This window comes from Equus caballus, chromosome 18 (genome assembly GCF_041296265.1).
Source record: "Equus caballus isolate H_3958 breed thoroughbred chromosome 18, TB-T2T, whole genome shotgun sequence".
Lineage (NCBI taxonomy): Eukaryota > Metazoa > Chordata > Mammalia > Perissodactyla > Equidae > Equus > Equus caballus.
The window spans coordinates 60,495,484-60,520,029 of record NC_091701.1 but is presented as its reverse complement, the minus strand read 5'-3'; the positions used below and the strand labels follow the sequence as shown (position 1 = coordinate 60,520,029).

The 24,546-nt window shown below is 37.0% G+C and overlaps 1 protein-coding gene across 2 annotated transcripts in view; it reads right to left on the bottom strand.

Annotated features, from left to right (window-relative positions):
• The window catches only part of PPP1R1C (protein phosphatase 1 regulatory inhibitor subunit 1C), a 107,347-nt gene that overhangs the window by 50,416 nt on the left and 32,385 nt on the right, over positions 1-24,546 (bottom strand). For both annotated transcript variants that reach the window (XM_070241380.1, XM_001501286.4), the window contains exon 3: positions 1,282-1,319. In XM_070241380.1, the coding sequence (XP_070097481.1) occupies positions 1,282-1,319 (38 nt within the window). The remainder of the gene's footprint in view (positions 1-1,281; positions 1,320-24,546) is intronic.

Sequence of the window (24,546 nt, the reverse complement as noted above, 5' to 3'; positions counted from 1 at the left end):
ATGTTTTGGTACCCGCTATCATGCACAGGTGCAGGCAGGGCAGCTCTTCACTAACCTAAACATGTGGATGATTGATATTTCCTTGTACTTCGACTGTGCTATACATATACATCCGGTCACTCAACTGATATTCAGTCACGTCTGATTGATTCTGAGAAGCAATCACTTCTGGGATTTCTTTTATGTTTATTTCCATACATGTTCAAAAAATCAAGTAGAAAATTAATTTCAAGTAGAAAACTAATTCTACAGAAAAGTTTGTTCAGTAACATAGGGGTAAAACTTATTAAGTAATGAAAAATACTTTATATTCATTTAAGAGTTTAGTTTTCAAAGCATTTTCAACCCCAGTAAATTTTTAGAAAAGTCTTGAGAGAGACTTTTTGGTATTCTGTTCTTTCTACATTTTCCTCTGAGTGTTTCTATATGCCTGCTCATCGGCCATGGGAATTGACTATTAAATCTGCACACGTCCTACTCACTATTTGTTCCATTTCTGGGTGCAAGTTTACTCACTTCCTTATCTTCTATATATTCTACATTACCAGCTCTCCTAGCCTCCCCCGGTTCATATTTTCTATCTTAATTCCTACATGTATATGTGGAGACTCTGGCCTCAGGGTTTGCTCTTGGCTCCATTCCCCAGAAGACCCTTTATGAGGTGACTGTCCCCATCTTCTTGCTCCAGGATTCCAATATTGGCTGACCCCAGCCTGTGGTGGTCATATAGATCCAGCCACTCAATTACAATTATAAATACTTGTACCAGCCCGGTGGCGCAGCAGTTAAGTTTGCATACTCCACTTTGGCGGCCTAGGGTTCATGGGTTTGTATCCCAGGTGCAGACCTATGCACAGCTTATCAAGCCATGCTGTGGCAGGCATCCCACATATAAAGTAGGGGACGATGGGCACAGATGTTAGCTAGGGGCCAATCTTCCTCAGCAAAAAGAGGAGGATTGGGGGCAGATGTTAGCTCATGGCTAATCCTCCTCAAAAAAAGAAAAGAAAAGAAAATTATCAATACCATATCTTGCCTCTAAAGGCAATGGTTTATTTTAGAAGTTTTTTCAGGGATTAGTATTTCATAGGTAGAGAAACAAGGGTAACCTAGAGGCAGAGATTTAATGACACCATTTTACTATTTATTCAGTCAGGAAAAGCAAACTAAATTGTTTTTAATCACAGTTACATTGATATCATATTTTGTATCACATCTAATCAAACTAATTGTGTTTTTAATTGATTTGAACACATTTATAGAAAATATAAGAAAACTTACTTCTGCTTGTGTGTTGGTCACCCTCTTCTCATCTATTTCTGCAAGAAAAGTGGATGTAATTTATTAGAAAGGTGACATTCTTCCTTATAATATGCATATTAACATTTTCAATTACATAGATCAAAATGATTTAATAATTGCCTATGATTATGTAATATCCATGGCTTAGCGTAATGGCTGGTAGGGAAAGCAAGGGTAAAGGGGATGGTTTCCTTCTGAGACAACCTTCTTCCAAAGGTTTAAAAAAGGCAATAAAATAAGCATCCCTCGGGGCCACCCGGAAGCATAGTGGTTAAGTTCACAAGCTCCTCTGTGGTGGCCTGGGGTTTGCAGGTTCAGATCCTGGGTGCCAACTCTGCACCGCTCATCAAGCCATGCTGTGGTGGCATCCCACATACAAAATAGAGGGAGCTGGGCACAGAGGTTAGCTCAGTGGCAATCTTCTTCAAGCAAAAAGAGGAAGGACAGGCAACAGATGTTAGGTCAGGGCCAATCTTCTTCCCTCCCACAAAAAAAGAAAGTATCCCTCCTGAAATCCCAGACTGCCCACCTTCCAGCAGTCCAGAAAAGGGACCAGGGAAATGGTGCTTAGAACAGCTGCTGGTGTCATCAACCCCACAGTACCAAGGCATAAAAAACCTCCTCTTCTCATGGATTTTGCTGCCACTGGCTACTGCCCATAGCCTCTGTTGTATCTCCTCCAGCTTGCCGCTAAGCAGAACAAACTTCCCTTTCCACTCAGCCCAATCACTCTGACTCTGAGAGAGCAGCATCCTCTTTTCTATATATTTTTCTATATGTGAGCCCACAAATTAAATCTCAATAGATTTCAAAACATAGATATCATGAAAGTGTCTTCTCCAACCACAACAAGATAAAGTTGGAAACCAATAACAGAAGTAAAACTGTAAAATTCATAAATTTGTGGAAGTTAAACACTACACTCTTAACCAATGGATCAAAGGAAAAAATCATAAACACAATATTTGAAAGCTTAAGGAACACAGTGAAAGCAGTGCTAAGAGGAAAATTTATGGCTATAACCGCCCACATTAAAACATAAGAAAGATTTCAAATCAGCAACCTAACTTTACAACTTAAGGAAGAAGAGAAAAAGGAAGAAGCTAAATACAAATCTAAAGGCCTAAGAACCAAGGGGACCGATGGTACAAGTCCTGATTCAAGTCCGTTGGGCCTTCAGACTTGAACCAGGACTTACACCATCGGGCCCCCTGGTTCTCAGGACTTTGCATTTGGATTGACGCTATACCATTGGTTTTCCTGGGCCTCTAGCTTGCAGATGACAGCTTGTGGAACTTCTCAGCCTTTGTTATCACAGGGTCAATCTCTTAGAGTAAATCTCTTTCTATATATCCTACTGGTTCTGTTTCTCTGAAGAACCCTGACTAATATGGTCATCAAAAACAAAGTCTAAGGAACTGTCATAGCCAAGAGGAACCCAAGGAGACATGATAACCAAATGTAACAGGGAATCCTGTTTGAGATTCTCGAACAGAAGAAGGGCATGGGGTAAAAACTAAGAAAATCTGAATAAACTATGGACTTCAGTTAATAATTATATGTTAATATTGAGTCATTAATTGTGACGATGTAACACTTTAATGGCTAATGTAATACATTATTAATAGGGGACCTCTGTTCTATTTTCATGTAAATCTAAAACTCGTCTAAAAAAAGTGTCTAGCAATAAAAACTTGAGGAAAAAAAAAAGAAAAAGCACTAAACGCAAATAGAAATCACCCTGTGAATATGTTTTTGTTGTTACTGTCAGGATTCTCTATGTGATTTGAAGAACGCCATATAGTCGTTATTAGAAAGCAGATAATGTAAGTGAAAAGAAGTTTAATAAAAAATGTGTTATTAAAAACATATGTAATTTTTTAAAATGTTAAATGTAAAGAGATAGAGAAAAAAGGTGGAATTAAGGATATGAAGAAAAGATTTTAAAGTTCAATTAGCCGAAGCAAGCAAAGATATGTTAGTGGAAAAAACAAGGAGTGAAATGATTTTTAAACAAGTCCAATGATAATGAGAACTCTCGACTTTGATTTATTTACTGATTACACGTGGAAAGAGAAGGAACAAAGTATAAAAGAAAATACTAGCAGTACGATTTGATTATATATATCCTCCAGCTTGCTCATCCTGTGTGTTTGTTCCTCATACTCAGAATGCTCCTTCCCTCATACAATACTACCATTCTTCTAAGTTCTGTTCAAATGGCATCTCCTCTGAGAAATCTTTCCCAGTTCATGCCTCCCTTACGCCCAATTGAAAGTCAGCTTCCTCTGCCCAATACCCATAGCACTTTCTCTATGCCAGTCTTATAATATTCATCGTTATATACCCTGTACTATGGTCATTAGTGTTTTATCTCCATAATAACCTATAAAGGAATGAAGATTAGCCTCAATTTTCAATTCTTCCACAGCTCTTAGGATAGTAGCATAGTTGACACATAACAGCTTATCAAATAAACATTTGAATGCCTATTTTTCATAAAATAAGACCTTCTTTTTTCTGCTTCTCTATATTACAAAACACAATTGTAGTGAAATTACTTACTCATACTAGGTGCTAAATAAATAGTTTTAACAAACAAGTATTTGGTTTGCAATCTTGTTAAGGCAAAGGACATGACTTCCGTTTCCTGAAATCAGCTTGCTAGGTCCAAGGCACTCAGATTCCTGTGCCATGGTAAAGGCTCTCAAATTCTTATAAATGTTGCCTAAGTGGTTCACAAATGAATCTTGGAGGAAAAACAAGGATATTTGACTTTGTTCTGTTGGATTCCAGAGGTTGAGAAGATATCTGAGGCAAGGACAATATATATCATAATAAGAGAAATTAAAAATAAGTGGAAGAGAAAGTAAAATTTAACGTACGTTTTTATAGATATCAGCCTCAGACAATATCTAAACCTATGGAAACACATGACTTATTCAGGATATTGGCTGCAGAAGAGCACTGACTCATATATAGAATGCTTTGGTAAAGAGAGAACCAATTTCTAGAATAATACCGAAAGATACAGACCTTCGATGAACTAAGATAACAGATTGACTTGAGTCTTTATTTTAGGCAGTTATTTTGGAAATGTGAGAGAAAAAGTCAGTTTAGTGGAAACTAGAGTACTTCCAATAAACAGAATGTTGTAAGTTCATGCTTTAAAGATTCCTCTGCTCAAAAGCAATAGTAACGGCAGATTAAATATAAAAAGAGATGACCAAAATGACGCAATCACAGTCAACAAGTAGTCAAAACATCTCTATGGACCATAACATAAGAAAAGCAAAATGCAATAATCAGGTAAGAAACCATGGCCTGAAAGCCTTTGGATCGAGAAGCAGGCAGAGTCAGCTGAGAGTTCTTATCCATGAGTAAAAGGATTGACTTCACGTGAAGGAAGCAACAAAAGCCAGGCTTGCTGATTAGAACCAAAGCGGGGCTCATGGTACCGATATTCAAATTCTTATAAATATTGCTTAAGTGGTTCAAAAGTGAATCTTGGAGGGAAAACAAGGATATAAGACTTTGCTCTGTTGGTTTCTAGAGATGGGCAAGGACAACATATATCATAAGAGAAATTAAAAATAAGTTGGCAGATAAAGTCAAATTTAATGTACGCAGGGTATATGCTATGCTGGGAAAAAGTGCTGATCCATGTAACCAGAGAGACAGGAGAAAGTGGATAACTTGGGATAAGCCACCATGGACTCAGTGACCACATCTGCTCCATTTCTAATATCACCATGGACCAGGAGTCCTGGGGTCCAAATTAAGACCTGATTCTAGATTAAAACTGTGTAGTGTTGAATGGAGAAAGACTCAAGAACATTAACAAGGAAAGGTAAGCATAGAAGGGGAAATTCTCTTCATTCTGTGTTGAAAATTAAAATCTCAAAACACAAGAAGAAAAGGAACATTTAAGAATTATCGCCAGGGGCCAGCCCGGTGGCATATCGGTTAAGTTCACATGTTCTGCTTTGGAGGCCTGGGGTTTGCCGGTTCAGATCCTGGGTGCAGACGTGGCACCGTTTGGCAAGCCATGCTGTGGTAGGTGTCCCACATATAAAGTAGAGGAAGATGGCCACGGATGTTAGCTCAGGGCCAGTCTTCCTCAGCAAAAAGAGGAGGATTGGCAGCAGATGTTAGCTCAGGCAGTAGATGTTAGCTAATCTTCCTCAAAAAAAAAAGAATTAGTGCCAAAAAAGCAATTGGAAGGTGAATTCCCTCCAGATGAAATGAAAACTTCAGAGCAACTAGAAAATGTCTTTAATATTTGGTACCCACAAAGAGAGATAGCATATCCATTTTTTAAAAATCAGGAAATGTTGAAACAAAATTAGCTACAGTGAAACAAGAACAGGTGGATATAAAAAGAAACAATTAGAAATATAAAATTTAATCATGGAAATAAAAAACTCAATAGAGATGAAAATCTCCAGGGTGGGCACATATAGCTTAAAAACCTTGAGCATTATATGTAAAACAAACATAAGGAGACTCAAAAAGGCAGAGAGAAGAAAGCAGACCAGGACCTTTGATCTGAGAGACATCACAGCAGCGAGTTCTCTAGGTTTCCTTCTGACTTTTATATCCTTGACTGGATGCTGGAGAAGCTGGCAATCCAGAAATGCAAATAGCAACAGACAAGAAAAAACAAGCTCCCAAGAAAGCCTACTTTCTCTAATCAAACGATCAGGAAAGGGACACCTACTTTCTAAAACACAGAAAACTTTTATACCTTAACTGCTCTTCTTCCTTCCAGTTTGTGGAAGCCAAATGAGAAGGTGGCACTTTCACAACTATCTAGTGGCAATAAGGCAGCCAGAGAGAAATGACACCTTACAAATAGGGAAAAGCGATTTGAATAACAGCAATTTTTCATTAGATCCATGAAGCCCAGGAGGAAGTGGCACAACATTTTTTAAGTGCTGAACAAAACTGTCAGCTTTGCAATTACATATCCAGTGAAGTTATGCTTCAAGAATGAAGGGGAGATAAAGATAACATTAGATGAAGGAAAACTAAGAGAATTTGTCACTAGCAGACCTATCCTAAAAGAATGGCTTAAGGAAGTTTTCTAATCAGAAGGGAAATGACTTAAAAAGAAATCTTGCCGGCCAGCCTGGTGGCATAGTGGTTAAGTTTGTGCACTCAGCTTTGGCAGCCCAGGGTTCACGGGTTTGGATACCAGGCACAGACCTACACACCACTCATCAAGCCATGCTGTGGCAGTATTCCATGTACAAAATAGAGGAATATTGACATGGATGTTAGCTCAGGGAAAATCTTCCTCCTGCAAAAAAAAGAGGAAAATTGGCAACAATGTTAGCTTGGGGCCAATATTCCTCACCAAAAAACAAAAGTAATCTTGGAACATCAGCAAGAATGATGGAAAGAGAAAACATATGGGTAAATATCATAGACTTTGCTTCTCATCTTGAGTTTTCTACATTATAGTTGATGACTGATAGAAAAATTTTAACGTTGCCTGATACGGTTCTCAATGTAGAGGACATACTTTAAAAAATCATATTATAAATGAGAGAAAGTAAAGAGACTTAAAGGAGGATAAAGTTTCTATACTTCACTCAAAGTAATAAAATGTTAGTACCAGGGGACTGTGATAAATTATATATATGTAATAAAGCATTCACTAAATAATCTGTAGAAGAAGATATATTTACAAACATAATAGATAAATCAAAATGGAATTATAAAAAATGTTCAAGTAACCTACAGGAAGGTAGAAAAAAGAAAACAGAAACAAAAAAACAGAAAAGCCAGAAAAAAAAACTATACTGGCAGACTTAGACCCTAACATGTGAGTAATTATGTTAAATACAATTCACCTAAATACACTAATTAAAAGACAGAGATTGGCACAGTGGATAAAAACCAAAATGACTTAATTATACACAAGGGCAATATGCTGAATGAACAAAAGTCAATCTCAAAAGGTCACATACTGTGTAATTCAACTTGCATCACATTATTTAATGACGAAATTATAGAGATGGAGAAGAGATAAGTTGTTGCTAGGCATTAGGGTTGGTGGGAGACAAAGGAGTGGGTATCACGGAGATCTTTGTGGTCACGAGGTAGTTCTGTTTTTTGATTTCAATGGTAGGTTCAAGAATCTATAGCATAGAACTATAAACATACATGGCAGCAATGTCAATTTCATGGCTTTATTATGGTACTATAGTTACATAAGATGTTACCATTGGGAGAAAGTAGGTAAAAGGAAGCCTGTTTTGCATGATTCCAAAATAACTTCTATTTCTTCTCTATTCTAAATTTTGCAGGAGTATTAAAAATGGGAAACATCACATTTTATTTAGGATTCAAACACGTGACTTTTTTCCAGTTCACTCATTTGGGAGCTGGTCTAACTAGCTGACAGGAATTTAGTCTATTTTAGTCAACAAATTATAATCATATATGCTTGTTATATAATCATATAATAATTTTACTTTACTGAAAATATTAGAACACATTAAGAAAAACTTCATATTTTGTGATTTCAGTTAATTTTACACCAAATGACCAAAACAGAAATATTAATCCCAAAATGCATTGGATAATTTCCTTTCCTCAATTTACAGAATGGCAGGTTGAAGCAACGAAGTGGCCCTCTACTGTGTTGTTGCAATGATATCACATTTGTCTTACTGATGGGAGGGGAGTGTCAAAGGAGAAGGCAGTGTGGCCAATCATAAACCAGTCCAGTAGAATTCACTAAAGTAGGATTGAATTTCACAAAACCACCATCATTGTGTGTGATGACAAGTCACAGAAAAGAAATCAGCTTGATTATTGCATTTATCAAGGCATTCCTTTGGCATTGTCCAAACATAACTATTAGCTGATAGGATTAGAGGCAAGTATATCTGGTCTAACAAGAGGAAGGAAATTAAGATTTCCCTACATTCTTTTCTTTCCATGGAGGAGACTATAGGTTTGTTTTCATTAATACTTATTTTATCTGATCACTTTGGCATGGAGCCAAGACTGGTCACCTAAAGATGTGTAAAATGTTATTACAAATATCACTTTTAAACTGTTTTTGTGGTCAATGGCACTCATTTGAACCAATTTGTCCACCTCATCATTTAACTGTAGTGGGATAGATTCTGTGTATGTAGTTTTTCTTCCTTGCAGCATTGTGACAAAAACCGTCTAATCACTACCAAAGGAAAGTTCAAAAACGAACATTGGAACAACCTCTTTTAAATATCTCTTTGCCTTCTACATTGAGGTTTCTATTGGATTATTCCTTTGTAGATATACGTGAGATTTTTACCTACTTCCTTCATGCTCTAACTAGTATATATTGAAGCCTATATAAAGAAATGCTTATAAAGTCAAGTGAAACAAATTCTAAAATGTAGAGAAATTTTGTATGTGGAACACCTAATATTCTAGTTGACCAACACACGAAGACAGCACCAACCTCTCTGCTGTGTAGGCTCAATTCATATGATAAATTGACTGCTTATGTCACATTAACAAAAACCTGATTGAAAACTGATTCAAGGTTTCTTAATTTCCTGCCTATTAAATTTTTTTATTGTGGGAGGAATTAAGCATTCAATCCATTAACTTATAGAAATTTCCATAATTTTTACATTTTTACTAATAACTGAAAGAATTATTGCCTCGATCCCATATTAAGCAACATAAGACAGTGGCTCTGCAGACAGATCCTTCTCAAGACAGTGATTGCAAGAGGACAGGACATTGACTATTTTACACCTAAAGTGTAATTATTCAAAACCTCTCCTTAAAATCAATCCTGGGAAAAAATTAAGACTAATTTCCTGAATTACTTTAAACTATAAAGAAAAAAAAGGTAAAATTTTTATTTCTATTGCAAAATTTTTGTTAGGTACAGTGTCATTAAATACTTTTTCTACCAATTTATCATTAAAAAATGACCAATCTACAATTGGCGTTTTACAATTTTTTCAAAAATATAAGAAAAATATATAGCATGAATCATTCTACTATTACATTTTAAAAAGAGCTTTATAAAATATTAACCATCCATCTCCACTAAATCTAAAACATCTCATATACATATTTATATCCCAAAGCAAATAGTTTAAGTATATTTGAAGAGTGAGAATACATGTGAAGAGGTCATTATTTAGCCAGCAACATTCACTCCTATATGCTAGTCAAGTTTTTTATTAAAAAACATTTTCTAAGTGTTTTCTAAGGCAGCGAGACGCATCCAGCATAGCTGTAAGAATTCCATGTGCTTTCACACCAAAGTTTTGATTGAAAAGTAGAGGCCATGTAAGTTTGTGAAGCATGGTGACAAAATAATAATTTCTTGGATGATTTTTATTCTTTTTAAATGTTAATCAATGGAAATACTGCAAATGATGAGGTGGTGCTATATGGTTACCAAGGAAAACCAGGACTACTCCTTATGAATATTACGACTCTCCCAACCTAGCTCTGCACTGAAAAAGGCCCTCATTAAGGCACGATAATCCAGCTGCCGTGTGACATAGTAAGTATTGATTCCTCACCTCTTCACGTCCCCTCATCTACTAACTAAAGAGAAAACACTACAATATCAAAACCCTTACCCACTAGGCAGCATCTAAATTAGTTTTTCTTCCCTCAGGAGACACTAATAACACATTTCGTACAGAAAATGTTAACAAAATTGCAGAAAAGTTCTCAACCATGCGCATATTCTTTCCCCATTTCTTTTTCCACCCTGTTGAGCTGGTGCTTGAAACAACTGCTGCATCTTCCCCATCCATTTCCTCAGTAACCTTTACAGTATTCAGGCGAGGAGAGGCTGTTTTCACAGCCAGGCTGTGTGTTTTGCTGGCTTATGAAAGGCTTAGCTTGTGGTTTTGCTTTTGTTTAAAAGCAGAATGTACTCTCTTCTCTACAGGAAGCTTCTCTGAAATATTGAGAGAATGCTTTTAATTCTCTTCTTTTATTTATTTATTTATTTATTTTTTAAAGATTTTATTTTTTTCCTTTTTCTCCCCAAAGCCCCCCGGTACACAGTTGTATATTCTTCGTTGCAGGTCCTGCTAGTTGTAGCATGTGGGACACCGCCTCAGCGTGGCTCGATGAGCAGTGCCGTGTCCGCACCCAGGACACGAACCAATGAAACACTGGGCCGCCTGCAGCAGAGCGCACCAACTTCACCACTAGGCCACGGGGCCAGCCCCATTGATTCTCTTCTTTTTAAAGTTAGTCAAGAGAAAATGTTTTACTGTTACAATACAACCTGGTTGAAACTACAGTCAGACGTGTTCTGGGACTCACACTTTAGGAAATGTATGCAAAGCACACTCAAACTGATAAATGAAGTGGAGTAAATCTTCTACTTTAAATTTTTCTCCTTCGAAATTTCCTCTCAGCTTTGCAGTTGTTTTGCACTCCAGTTTATTATGAAAATATCAGCACTGGTTTATGGATGACAGGTGGATAGATATAACCAAATGAGACAAGATTAGCATTTATCTTGACAAGAGTCTAGAAGAATAAAATAATTAAGCAAGGCTATGGGATCAATGCATGACTTATTGCCAGAGTGTGACACTATGATCAGAGAACCAGGTTAAGGTGGGATCTGAGCAGGTAGGCCCAAGGTGCTGTTCAGTTAACACACGCGCAAGCAGAGGCATGTGGAGTAGATGGTAGAGGCAGCAATTTTGTATCCAAAACCCCAAACAGAACAAAATCAGCAGGTGGAATGGGGCTCTGAGAAGCAATTCAGTCCTGAAGACCAGAATTAGGATTTCAAGGTACAGTGCAAGCAGGCAGGGTCATATGAATAGACAGTAAAGACCAGCTTTCCTGAAATCAAGCAGGAAGACCAAGCACACGGTCACTGAGAGCCTGCTGTGAAAGAACAGCTACTACAAATCTGACTGGTAGAAATCACACGGACGGCCACGGAGCTAAGAAAGTAAACAGAAAAAGAAAATCCTGCCCTAATATTAAATGTTGAGCTTTTACCTGGGATAGTATGGACCAGTTCACAGCAGGCCGATGATACCACTTACCAGAACTAGAAAAGCAGGATAAGTTACAGAAGGCATCAAGGCCTGCAGAAGGAAAGAAAACTACAGAGACCAGAGACACTGAGACGGAGAGGCTGACAAGTCATATCTGGCCCCTGGCGGAGGGCCACTGAAGGAGAAGAGAGAATCCAGAAGAGAATTTGGCGATGATGTGGAAGTAGAGCAACCGAATTGAAGACAGGAATGGCTTCAGACATATAACTTGTCTCCCCGATAAGATGTTTGAGAGATTCTGAAGCTGTCCAGGGTGGATGAATAAGCAATTAGAAAACCTCTTAAAAGCAAAATGTAAATTCCAAAGAAACAAAGACTTGCAGACTCTTAATTGAAAGGACTAGAAGCGATACAAGACATAGGTAAACTGAATCACAGCGAAACCGAAATCTGGCCTCACCCTGGGATAGTTGGTGATCGGATTAAGTGATCAGTCCCCTGCTCTGTCCGCCTAGCAGAGGAAGAAGTGAACTCTTTAAACACGTCTAAAAATACGTTTTAAGTGTTTCAGAGCCTCTAAAGTTTCCTAACCACAAATGTCCAGAATTCAATAAAAATTAAAAAACACAAAAAGATAGGACTGATAACTAAGAGAAATTAGAAACAGATTCACAGGTGATTCAGATATTGAAGTTAGCAGTCAAAGACTATAACCAATATGTTCAAAAAAATAAAGGGAAACATTAACAAAATAGATTTAGAGATAAATAAGTAACAGAGAAATAGAATCCATGAAAAGAAACAACTTGATGATCTTCAACAGACATTAACTTAATTTAAGAATCCAATGGATGGCTTTAAGGGCATATTGAACCTAGCAGATGACACAAACAAGTTAATGAACTGGGACACCGGTCAGTAGAATTCTACAAACTGAAGTACACGGAGAAAAAGTGAATGGAAAAAACAGAACAGAGAATAACAGACACTTGCGACACAGTCAAAGGTGTAAAATAAGGGTAATTGGAGTCCCAGAAGTAGAAAAGAGAGAGAATGGCCAAGAATTCAAAAACAAAAAGAAGACACCAGATGACACAGATCCAAGATGTTTAGCAACTCCAAACAGGCACAGGAGGGGAAAAAAAATGGAGAAAAAGAAAGGGAAAAAAAATCACATATAGGCATATCACAGCAAAACTTCTGAAGGCCAAAGACAAAAGAGAAAATCCTAAAAGCAGCCAATTGAAAAGATTTGTCTTCAAAAAGCAATAATAAGATGGACTAAAACAACTGAATCCAGAATACAATGACATAACATTTAAAGTACCGAAAGAAAATATCTGTCAGCTGAGAATTCTTCAGGCAGTGAAACTATCCTTCCAAAATGAAGATGAAGTAACAATCATACCTGCTCTAAGACACAAGCTATTTTTAAATATATTTCTTTCTTTGGGTCAAAACTGAGGTAGTAATGTTCCTTGTCTAATTTCTAATTTTAAAATATTGACTCATGCCTCTTTTAAGATGTGTTCTTTATATGTTTCCTTCTTTTAGGTAACAAGTGAACTTGTAAGGCACCTTGTCTAGATTCTGATTTAAAAATTCTGTTTCTAGTCTTTTCTCTTCATCAGTGTAAATCTTCTCTTGACCCATCCACAAGGGCTGTATGTAGTGACTAGCCCAAAAAAGTTCTCTCTCAAGGACAGAGAGAAAGTCTATTCCTCAGGGCCGCGGACAGAGTAGAACCACAGGTGGAAGCCAGACGTGCACAGTGCTGGACCAGAGTACATTTCATAATCAGCTGATAACTCTAATTTCCCTTTGAATGTGATAATGGCAGTATAGTTCCTGAAATATTTCTGATAAGAGAAGTTTGTTGTAACTTTACTTTCATAACACCATTAAGGAGGCTAAGCATACCTTTCAGTTATGTGTTCCACTCCTCTGTTTAATAAATGGGGTTATCTACCTGGGCAGAAAACTGAGATAATATCCTAAATCCTTAGTATATTTTCACTCAGCTTTTTAAAAAACTTTTCTAGCAATTTTGTGGGAAAAAATTAATTCTGTTCTATAGAAGAGTAACAACAGAGAAAAGCAATTCATAGTCCTCTTTTTGAGGTGCCCTAGAGATTAAATCACAAGGATATGGGTGCCATCTTTGACAGTCTCTAAAGGAATTTACCATCAGATCTCCAAAGACAGCAGTGAAATCTAAATTATCACATTTCAGCTGATTTTCTGTTTTTGTATCTAACATATTTGAAGGTAGAATATCTTTCTTTCCAGAGACCATTGGATCACAACTATTGACAAGATCATCTATGGTTGGGCAATATGGGGTGAAGGGAGAGGTGAGCAGAGTCAAGGACAAAATTTCCTTAGGGGGCTTTAGGTCTACTAGTTCAAGAACAACCGCTGACCTACGGACCTTCGGAAGAGAATAAGAGTAAATCAAATACAAGTGAAAGAAATTGCTGTGCGCAGCTCAGCTCTTCATTTTGCATGTAAATTTGTCATTTCCTTGTGGTTTTAGCATTCTAGCATAGAATCAGTCAGTTGAAAGTGCCAGAGAAATCTATCATGTATTTTCTTACATATAGTAGGGGACTAGAATACTCAAGCTTTATTTTTAGTAGGGCTATGCAAAATCTCTTAAGGGCAGCTGTGGCGAAGCCTCTCTTTCTGACTTATTCTCAAACTCTCCACTTTGCAAAATGAGCTCTAAGCCATCAGCCTTTTTGCTCAAAGCCTGCTGGGCTCTGTTGGAGGCCTATCATTTGAGGCTGTGAGTTAAGCCACTAGACAGTGCTTTCAGCTGTGTTTTTCTTTGAGCTCTTACATTCAGTCAAAACCGGGGCCCAAAGTGAAACCACCAGAGCAATGAATTTATATGCACTGGAAAGGGGATGTGGGGAAAAGAAGCAAACGGTGGGAATAGCTTCACCCTCTTGTGCCAAGAGTCACACAGCTGTATTTTTCTTTCAATATTTTTTATAGCTTTCCACTTTTACTTGATGAAAAGTAGGGACATAACCTCATTACCAAATAGACTTTTATCTCTCAGAGCCCCCTACAAAATGGTTCATTTTTGTGGCAGTCAATAAGAACCAGGTACAAATTATTCTATGTGGAAATAGTGAAGGAGAAGACGAGGAAAACACAAGATGGATCATGTTCGTTTATTAAGAAAAAACTCTCAACCAGTAATTGTCTTGTGATAGAGTTTAGAAATCTTCCAGACTACCTTTAAGCTTATATTTCATAATTTCTGAGGCCACTTCCAAACATAGTAAAAGAAGAACAGAAAAATCAGATCATTTAAAACCTCAAGAGTCTGCTTTTCATTAGTATTCTCCATTTTTATAAACTAAGCGTCTCCTAGAAAACATATTTTATCCTACCACAGAACCAGTTTATATGAGGGCCAAAGAACTGTTGCATCATCTTATCAGTTGTGACTTTCAATCATTGGTAAGTTTTTCTGCCTGTTTGGAATGTGGATTTCCAACGTTTGCTCCAGGAAAATAAACTAAACTGATTCATTTAGTGCATGGATTTTCTTTTGGGATGATGTCAGATTAAACAGCCACACATATTCCAGTAATTCTTTTTTTTTTTAAACATTGGCACCTGAGCTAACAACTGTTGCCAATCTTTTTTTTTTTCTGCTTTTTCTCCTCAAATCCCCCCAGTATATAGTTGTATATTTTTTTAGTTGTAGGTCCTTGTAGTTGTGGCAAGTGGGACACCACCTCAACATGGCCTGATGAGCGGTGCCATGTCCCATGTCCGTGCCCAGGATCCAAACCGGTGAAACCTCGGGCCGCCGAAGAGGAGCACGCGAACTTAACCACTCAGCCACAGGGGTGGCCCCCCAGTAATTCTAATTTTAAAATATCTCATCTCCTTTTCTTAGAACTACCTAGAGAACTGGTTAGGAATCATACTTTTTATGTGAATTTTATAGATTTAGTTTAAAATAATTATCAGATGTTTCAGGCAATTTACACAATCAGGTAATTATTTAATGAGCATTTATTATCTTTCCAATAGTGTGCTCTATGGCATTTTACCTAATAACCTAATTCCTTTAATAATTAGGATTTGAATAACTTAGGTTTAAGACACTAAATTTAAGACACTAAAATTTCATTATCCTGTCATGTAGAATATCACAAAGATATTGTTAGCAGAGTCTCCAAATGAAGTCCCATAACCAGGTGTCTTATGAGAAAGAGTAGGGAAAATGATTGAGGAGAGCATAAGAAAATTATTCAGAGGTTGATCGTTTGAATGGTGATGATGAGGAATTCTGAGAACACCTGCTTTAGAGCTGGGTCTGAGAGGCATCAGAGTTAGAATAGAGTTAGCTGCTTACCAATATTTGAAATATTTAGTGCTCTTTCTACTACATAGAACATTTTCTCTTTTTTCACACTGGCTGCTAAAATTGACATTGACTTATTAAATCTGCTTTGCAACTTGCATCAGTCAGCCAAGGAAAATGTAGAGGTTTCCATTTCTAAAAAAGCATACTGGAACATAAAAGTAAACTTCTACAATGTTTCTTTATATTTCATAAATTTAATTACGTGACACGATTGTTCAACTTGAAGTTATGATCAATGTATCTCGAATTTGAATTGCTAGTACATAATTTTTGAAGACCCTTTGGGGGCTACAGTTCATGCATAAAAACTAGGAAGCAAAGCTAAACTGAAAATTAGGTTTCAATGTATTCTTATGAAGCCAAACATAAGCAGACGTTTGACAATTGGGGAGTTTCTCTATGTTGATCAAAGTGCTAAACTAAAGGATTTCTTGCTTATGTCAGATTCTTATTTTTTAATCGTGCTATTTGATATCCTGTTTGAAAAACAATTTAATTTTTTCCAAATCCTTTTGTATTTTTGATTGTGTAGACATACACCGTTGTGAATTTCAAAATAATTTTGTGAGTGACTCTATTATGAGTAAACCACTGGAAAATGACACAAAATAAAGCAACAATCTCCTTTTAACTAGAATCCTCTATAACAAGAGGCAAACTTCCCTTTTTTAGCTATAGATGGAAGGTATCTTTTTAAAGTCACAAGTTGTCACTCTATACATTAAATACATGTGGATACCTATAGACAACATGGTGATATTTTCATGACTTAACCAACTAAAGGCATCCTATCACTGATGATAAATGTGTTTTTGTCAGTAATGGAGAGAAAGGTCAGTTTAACTATATCATTAACTCCTACTCCACTTTACATAACTTTTTGTAGACTTGAAAAATATAGAAGTTAGCTTTTGTCATTAGGACATCTGCAAATCTTTACTTCACATTCTAAGTAATATTTCTCAAAAAGATGATGCTTTATTCATTCAGTTTTAAAGATTGAAGCATTAAATATCTGTGTAATCAGGTTATTTTTCCAACTCTTGGCATTCTATCTGTCCTGGGAATCTTAACCTTCATGCACTTTCTCAATTTTCTTGAAGATTTCTAAGAAACAATGATTACTTATAGTAGATATTTGGGAGAACGATCAAAGGATAAAGTACTGTATGAAATACTAATTCAATATGTTTCACACCAAGTTCAGATAGGAAACAGAAAAAAAGTTGTGTGTGTGCATCAGGAGGGAAAATAGTTCGTATTTTTACATCTTAAAATTAAAGCATTTTTTCTATGAATAATGAGGAAAATTAAATGAAAACATGTATCTGTTTTGTGTGTAAGACTGTCACCATGGATCTAAAATGCATCCCATATTTTAACAACAATTGCATATATAATACGTCTTGGGCATCCTGCTAGGAACTGGGGTCCAGCCCTCCTAGAGAGATTAAACTTCATTGAAAAAGGCAGTTAAAGAAACCACAATATAGTGTGATAAGGGCTGTAACAGACTAGACACAAGGCATGGTAGAAGAGCATGTCAAGGGCATTGAACTAAGCCCTAGCAGGGCCAGAAAAGGCTTCTTGGAGGAAAGGACACCTAAGTTGACATGGCCAGCAAAGGTAGGTGGGATAGGGAAATTTGACAGCATGAGGAAGTTGGGTGGGGTAGGACTGGGGAGGAGAAGAGATTTTAATCAGAAGAAACAGCTTGTGAGAATGTCCCTAAGGTGTGAGAGAGCAGGACAATTTTTTAGAAATTGAAAAAAACTCAAATATTTGAGCCATAGAATGCCAGTGGTGAGTTCAGAGAGAAGAGGTTGAGGACTTAAGAAGGAGTTGGGTAATTTAGGGTTTTGTAACTATGTTGAGAAGTTTGGACTTTATTCTAAAAGTGTTGGGAAATCACTGAGGAGTTTTAAGCAGGAAGAGGCATGATCAGACTTCTCTCGTAGAAAGATCATTCTGATAGTTGTGCGGAGAATGGGTTGCAGGAGTCCATCCTGGATACAGGTAGTTCAGGGAGGAAGGTATTGCAGTAATTCAGGCGATGGAAAATGATAATGTGAACCAGGTTAGAGAGATGTTTAAGAGAAGGAATGGACTGGACTTGGGAACTGAGGAAATGTGGGAGGAGAGTGACAAAGAAGGAAAAAGGAGTCAAAGATTATATCCAGTTTCTGGCTCATAGTTTAAATACTTAGGGAATTGTTGATTTTGAGGTACTTATTGACTATCCAAGTAGGAAGAGTTCAGAAATAGTCACTTTTACCCAGCTTCCAGCACATAATTTGAGTTGTTATGGAATTATTGATTTTGAGGTGCTTATTGACTATCCAAGTGGGAAGAGTTCAGAAATAGTCATTTCTGAAGTTAAAGCAGAGCTGAAGATACAGATTTGGGAGTTATCAGCATCTAGGGAGTCAAGGATACCCTGGGAAAGGACGAGAATGCCCAGGAAGAGGGCAGAGAACTGGAGAAGCAAAGGGCCTAGGTGGCAACCCTGAGTAGTAGTAACAGTTAAGAGATAGACCAAGGAATAGAGCCCTGAAAGGACGTAGGGAGCAGCCAACGGGTAGATGGGGAAAGTTCTTCATTGGTAACCTGCGTAAATCATTCTTCAGAGTCGGCATGAACTTGTCCTGGGTCATCTACTCCACATTGAAAAAGCTGGCATATGTGTAAACTGCTTACACATGGCTTTCTAGCTAGGTAGACAATTTGAATTATACCATATCTGGGCATACATGTAGTAAAAATTGATACTGTGTACATCTTTCTCCTTTTTTTCATGTTTTATGCTTGATTTCAACATGCATGGCACTGCAGCAGATAAATCAGATATTCTTTTGCTTGTTTTCTTGGCTTATTTTAACTTAAAAAGTAGTACATTTAAGCAGATTCAGTACAATAACCGTATTTTAGACTTTTTGAGCAGGTTTGGCAGGAGGTCACGGATATCATAAGACTCCTTGGAAATCAGTTCTTGTAAAATAAAATGTTGGTGGTTTAAGAAAATAATTCAGGGACAGATGGATCAGATTTACTTCCACACACACGAATTTGAAGATGAAGTGGTTGACCAAATGAATTTTACACTCATCTAAATATAACTCTGAATACTGAACTGAAAAAATGCTGATTTGTGTGTTTTTTGCTTTTCTAATATTTGCCATGATCTTTTACTAGTCAACTCTCAGATTTCTCTGGTGGCTCATTGTTTGGAGTTGCATACATAATCTTAAGTTTAAGGAGAAAGTTTTAAAGTAAGTATTCCTGTTAAAGTTTTCTTAAGAATTACTTATTGCAGCAGATGCTTCAAATGCTCTGCATCTCATCATATCAGCCCATCCCTGGTTTCAGTCATAGCTGCAGTAATAGTTCCAGAAAAGTTGAGACTCATCTCCAGTTGACTGAACCTATCTTTTCTCCTATATTCTCTTAAAGCTTATACCTCCAGCTTCCATAGTGCTTTTCCATATGATTTGGTTTTCATAACCCATGTTATCCTGTTTGTTCTTGTCATGTGATGCCCCCTCTTAAAAGCTGCTGTGCAGAATTGAGCACAACATTCCAGATCAAGGCACAAGACATTACAATTCTGTTATTGTAGTAAATGACCATAATGGTCTTGTTCTCTGCATCCCACCTCAAAGAGGAATGCCACTTTCATCTTCCCTCTTTCTCCTGAGGGCATTCTCTGGCTCTGGGAGAACCAACTGCAGGTAGAGTTAATGCTGCTGGGGGACAATTTGCAACCAGTAGGAAGTAAAGACAGTGGATGAAACCTCCAGCTTCTTGTTCTTCATGTGGGCAGCTCTAGAAAGGAATTCTTTGTGCTTCTCAAGAGACCCCCAATACAATCAAGCCTCCATTCCACAGCAACAACCTTGAAAATGAGTCTTTTTCTTCTTCTTTTTTCCCTGTCTCATTCATTCTTATTTTCTGGGATTATATTTCAGATAAAGTACTTCCATCCAAACCCTTTTCTCAGGTTCAGCATTCTAGAGAATCCAAACTAAAGTGTTTATATTTAGCATTTTATCTGTGACATGAAACAGTACATACTTGGACTTAATTGAACAAAGATCAAGAATTCTTCATTCATATTTTTTAGTTGAGGTTTTATCAAATTTGTAGAAAAAAACTCATAACTTTTTATTCTAGTCCAGCAATTCCTTGTCAGTGAATATGATACATAGTCCAATTGAACATGAGTAAAATACTGTGTTAAGTACAGTGTATGCTGACAGGTAAGTGGAAGAGAGAGTCACATATATAGAAATGGAAAGAATTGTCAGTGACCCTGACTACCAGAGGTTCACAAAATAATTGGAAAAATGGAATACAAACATGTATGAAATAACCGCACATCACATCAAAGGAATGTAGATAAATACACTGTAAACTAAACTATAAGCATGAAGAAGCTGCCGAAGACAGAAATAAACATAGTCAGATGTTATCATTTTGAGGGAGGAACAAATATCAAGACAGATTTTGTAGGGGGAAGGGTAACTATATTAACACATGAATAAACATATGTCACATGGCCAATGTGCTCTACTTATGAGAAATTTTTTCCTTTTTTTCTAACCTACTTTTATTACATTTTCTTGGCTCATACATTTTATTTACTGCAAATGGCTACATTTGGAAAAATTTTTAATAAGACAAGAGTTTAGCATAAAGTTCTTATCTAATATTGATGGCAACATTCTATTTTTAGAAATTTTGGAAAGCTTTAGATAAAAAGTAGCTATTTTCTTTTTTAAATCTTTAGTGTGTCACTGTATGACTATTTAAATACTGCACATGTGCTGTAAACATCTCAAAATATGGCAAAGACTGCCAATTTGCTGCAAGATTGAAATAGCCAGTTCAGGAAAAACAAAGAACTTCTAAGAGAGGGCTAGTTTGAGCAGTACAATTTGCAGATCATTTCTGGGACACTTTCAAGCTAAATTATGATGCAATAATGCAAGATACCAACGTAAGAAAAGAATTTAAAGTAGGCTAATAGCTAGTTCATGTTTCCAATCCTAGTGGTGATATTTATTCCACTCAATAGGAACAATAGAAAAGTGGATCAATACTAGTATAGATAAAAAAGTAAATTTTTCAATATTATGGAAAAATAAAAAACATAAGAATTTAGAATTTGTGAGAGAAGTTAATATCTACTCCAAACTCCTACTTAAGGAGAGTTGTATCATCAAGATGGCAAAATAGGAGATTTCTACTGTCTTCCCCTCAAAGAACACCAATTTTGACAATTACACACAGATGAGAGTACATTTGTGAAAGTCCAGGAGTCCAGCAGAGAAGATTCAGCACACCGTTTGAGCAAAAATAAATCTGAGAACAGACACATTGAAGAGGGTAAGAGAAGCAGTTTACTTTACCCACATCACCCCTCCCCCAAGGCAGCATAGCTCAGCGCCAAGAGAGATTCTCAGCCAGGATCTCTCCCACAGAGGAAAAGTGAGAGCTTGTGAGTAAGCACTCGGCTTCCTCAGCTGTGTGGAATGCCGCCAAAGAGACCCACTTTTTCTCATCTCATCCAGAACACTGAGGTGTACTTCATAACTTGGGGGTGGGGAACAGTTGAAAGAATAGCAACCAGGGCTCTCAGAGGGCATCAAAGGGATTCGGATCCCACTAACCATGTGGAAGCCTGCCCACGGTTGCTGGGAGCACCTCACCTGGGGATCCTCCAAACTGGCCCATGAGCACCCCCGGCACTCCACGCACTTCACCCATACACATCCCCACCCATGGTCAGCTCCCTGGACTTGCCATGAAGGGCAGTGAGAGCAAGATTTTGAAGATGGCTAGTAAGCAAGTACAGAAAGCCTGCTCAACTCTGTGGAATTCGGAGAAAGCACACAAACTTGAGAATTCATCATTGCCCTAGGGAAAGCAAATGGGAGACTGTCAGCACACAGCCTGTCTTTGCAGGATCTAGAGAAGGTGTACAATCTTCAGAAACCCCTTCCCCGATGATGGAACAAGAATTATAGAGCAGGCATATCCATAGAAAGGTTTGAGAAAGCCTCAGGATCTCTAACAGGGCTGACAGAAGGTATTTCTCTCCAGAAGCCAGTCAGTAAAAACTGAAGGAGGTGACGACTTCTTCAAATGCGCAAAACTTCAAGGAAGATGAAAAATCAAGGGCATGATACCATCAAAGGAACATGGTAATTTTCTGGTAAGTGACCCCCCCAAAATGGAGGTCCACAATAGGCTCAATAAAGAATTCAAAATAGTTGTTTTAATGAAGCCCAATCTGCTACAAGAAAACAGAGAAAATTCAACAAAATCAGGCACACAAATACATGAACAAAACGAGAAGTTTAAGAGAGAGATGGAAATCATAAAAGAGAACCAAATAGAAGTTCTAGAACTGAAGAATACAATGAATGAAATGAAAAAGGTAATAGAGAGCATTGACAACAGACTTGATCATGGGATGGAATGAATCTGTGAAGTAGAAGGTAGTATATTTGAAATTATCCAGTCAGACGAGAACAAAAAACAAAGAATGAGGAAAAGTGAAGAAAGCCTAGATGAACTATGGGATACCATAGAGAAACAATCTATGCATCCCAGGAAAAGAGAAAAAGCAATGGGCAGAAAGTTTATTTTAAAAAAAACGGCTGAGGGGCCGGCCCAGTGGCATAGTGGTTAAGTTTGTGTGCTCCACTTCAGTGGCCTGGGGTTTGCAGGTTCCAAGCCCAAACATGGACCTACGCACCACTTATCAAGCCATGCTGTGGCAGGCATCCCACATATAAAATAGAGGAAGATGGGCTCAGATGTTAGCTCAGGGCCAGTCTTCCTCAAAAAAAAGGCTGAGGACTTCCCAAATCAGGGGAGAGATTTAAACATTCCAGTTTATCAAGATCGTATATGACTTTATGTCGAATACTTTATCAGGCAGTATAAGTTATAATTATTACACTGTCTTTGTTCTCAATATATTTAAAATTATGAAATGTTGACAGTGAACTGCATAGAAATATCTTAGGGATCATATTCTAGATGAATATGTTCTACTTGATTATTACAACTGTCCAAATACTAAAAATTATATTTATACTGAGAAGCAGAATTAAATGTCAGTATGCCTGTGTAGTAATTTCATTTTTAGAATGTTAGCAAAGTTTAAATATACATACGGAAATGAGTAGTAAATAATAATATTAATAATATGATTACTATTTAATGAGTACTTATTTTGTATGCTTAAAGGGTATGTGTTTAATGCTTAAATGTATGTTAAAAAGTATGTTACACCTTTTAACATGTTATCCTATTTAAGCCTTTTAACAACACTCTTGGGTAGTTTTCATTATTGTCAATTTATAGGCAATAAAAGAGACCAATCAACAATGAATGGTGAAATCAGGATTTGAAACCAGGTCTCTGCAGACCCATTGAATCCTTAAGAGAAGAAATTGTCTAGAGTTACAGAGACTGTAAGAGTAAGGAGCTCTTGTGCTACCAAATAAATTTAAGCCCAATTTGTGTTGAATTTGTAGCTCTAGCCTTCTAACTCTTTTTCTTAAAAAGACTTGTTTCAGAGACTCTATTTTCCCTTCTACCGCTTGTATACGAATATAAGGGACACTCGTATATGAGTAAGTAAAAAAGAGAGATGTTTAAAAGCGCAATGAAATGAATGAGTACAGCATAGGTCTCCACAGCAAAACCATTGTAGGATTAGTGAGAAACACATTAAGCCTCTCTTGTTCTCCTAGGGTGTTTAGAGTCGGCAGCAAGAACACTGAGAAGTAAACTCTATGCAGAAAAAAATTATATGTAATTCCTCATGGCGAATATTTTTATAACTAAGGCACTTACCCAGCTAGTTAGAGGATTATTCTTCACGAAATTAGAATAAGATGATCAGTTATTAAAAGCTGATGAAATAGTGTGAAAATATTTTACTTAAGCATTTGATCTTGCCCATGTTCTTCCTTCTACTTGAAAAACTTCACATTCTACCTCACTCCTGTTTTACACTTCAAGTATTAATTCCATGAAGAAGCCCTCTTTGACTCTCAGACTAGGCTACATCTATGTCTTGTTATATATTCTGATGGCAGCTTTTAATCTTCCTTTATAGCATTTATCATGATTATCATAAATTAATCATTTGTGGGCTGATTTATTTAATATTTGTTTTCCCTACGCAGAACACTCTTTCAGGGAGGGGACTTTGCCTCTATCCCAAGTAGGACAGTTTCCTAGACATAGTAGGCTCTCAAGAATTTTTCACTGAATGAATAAATCAATGATTAAGTATATTCTGAGGTGTACACAGACTCAAAGGAAACCTGAAAAAGACACACCTTAGCCTGGAGTCAAAAAATAGCTTCCTGATTATAAATCTGAATCTTGACAATGGAGGAGTAAGCCATTGGAAGAAGATCAGAGGAGCTTTGTGGAAACAGAGAAAAGCATGAATAAAAGAACACATTTTTAAATTAATGTATTGTGTCCTGGTACCTAGAAGCAGTTCAGAATAGCTTAGAGTGGGGATGAGAATGAAAGGATAAGTAGAGATATTGTCTTCGTGAGCTTCTCGTGTCATGCAGATGATCTTGGACCTTTTTCTTCATGTCTTGGGGGATTTGTAAAAGTGTTTAAGGAGGGCATGGGTCTAGCCAGATGTGTATTTTAGGACTATCACTCTGTTAGAAAAGAGAAGGATAAAACTGAAGTTGGCACAAGTCATACAAGGTTATTGCAAAAGAATGACGGTCATAAGGGCCTGAGTTAGGAAGTGGTCGTATCTTTGGACATGTGGGCTACATTTGAGAAAAATTTGAAAATAAA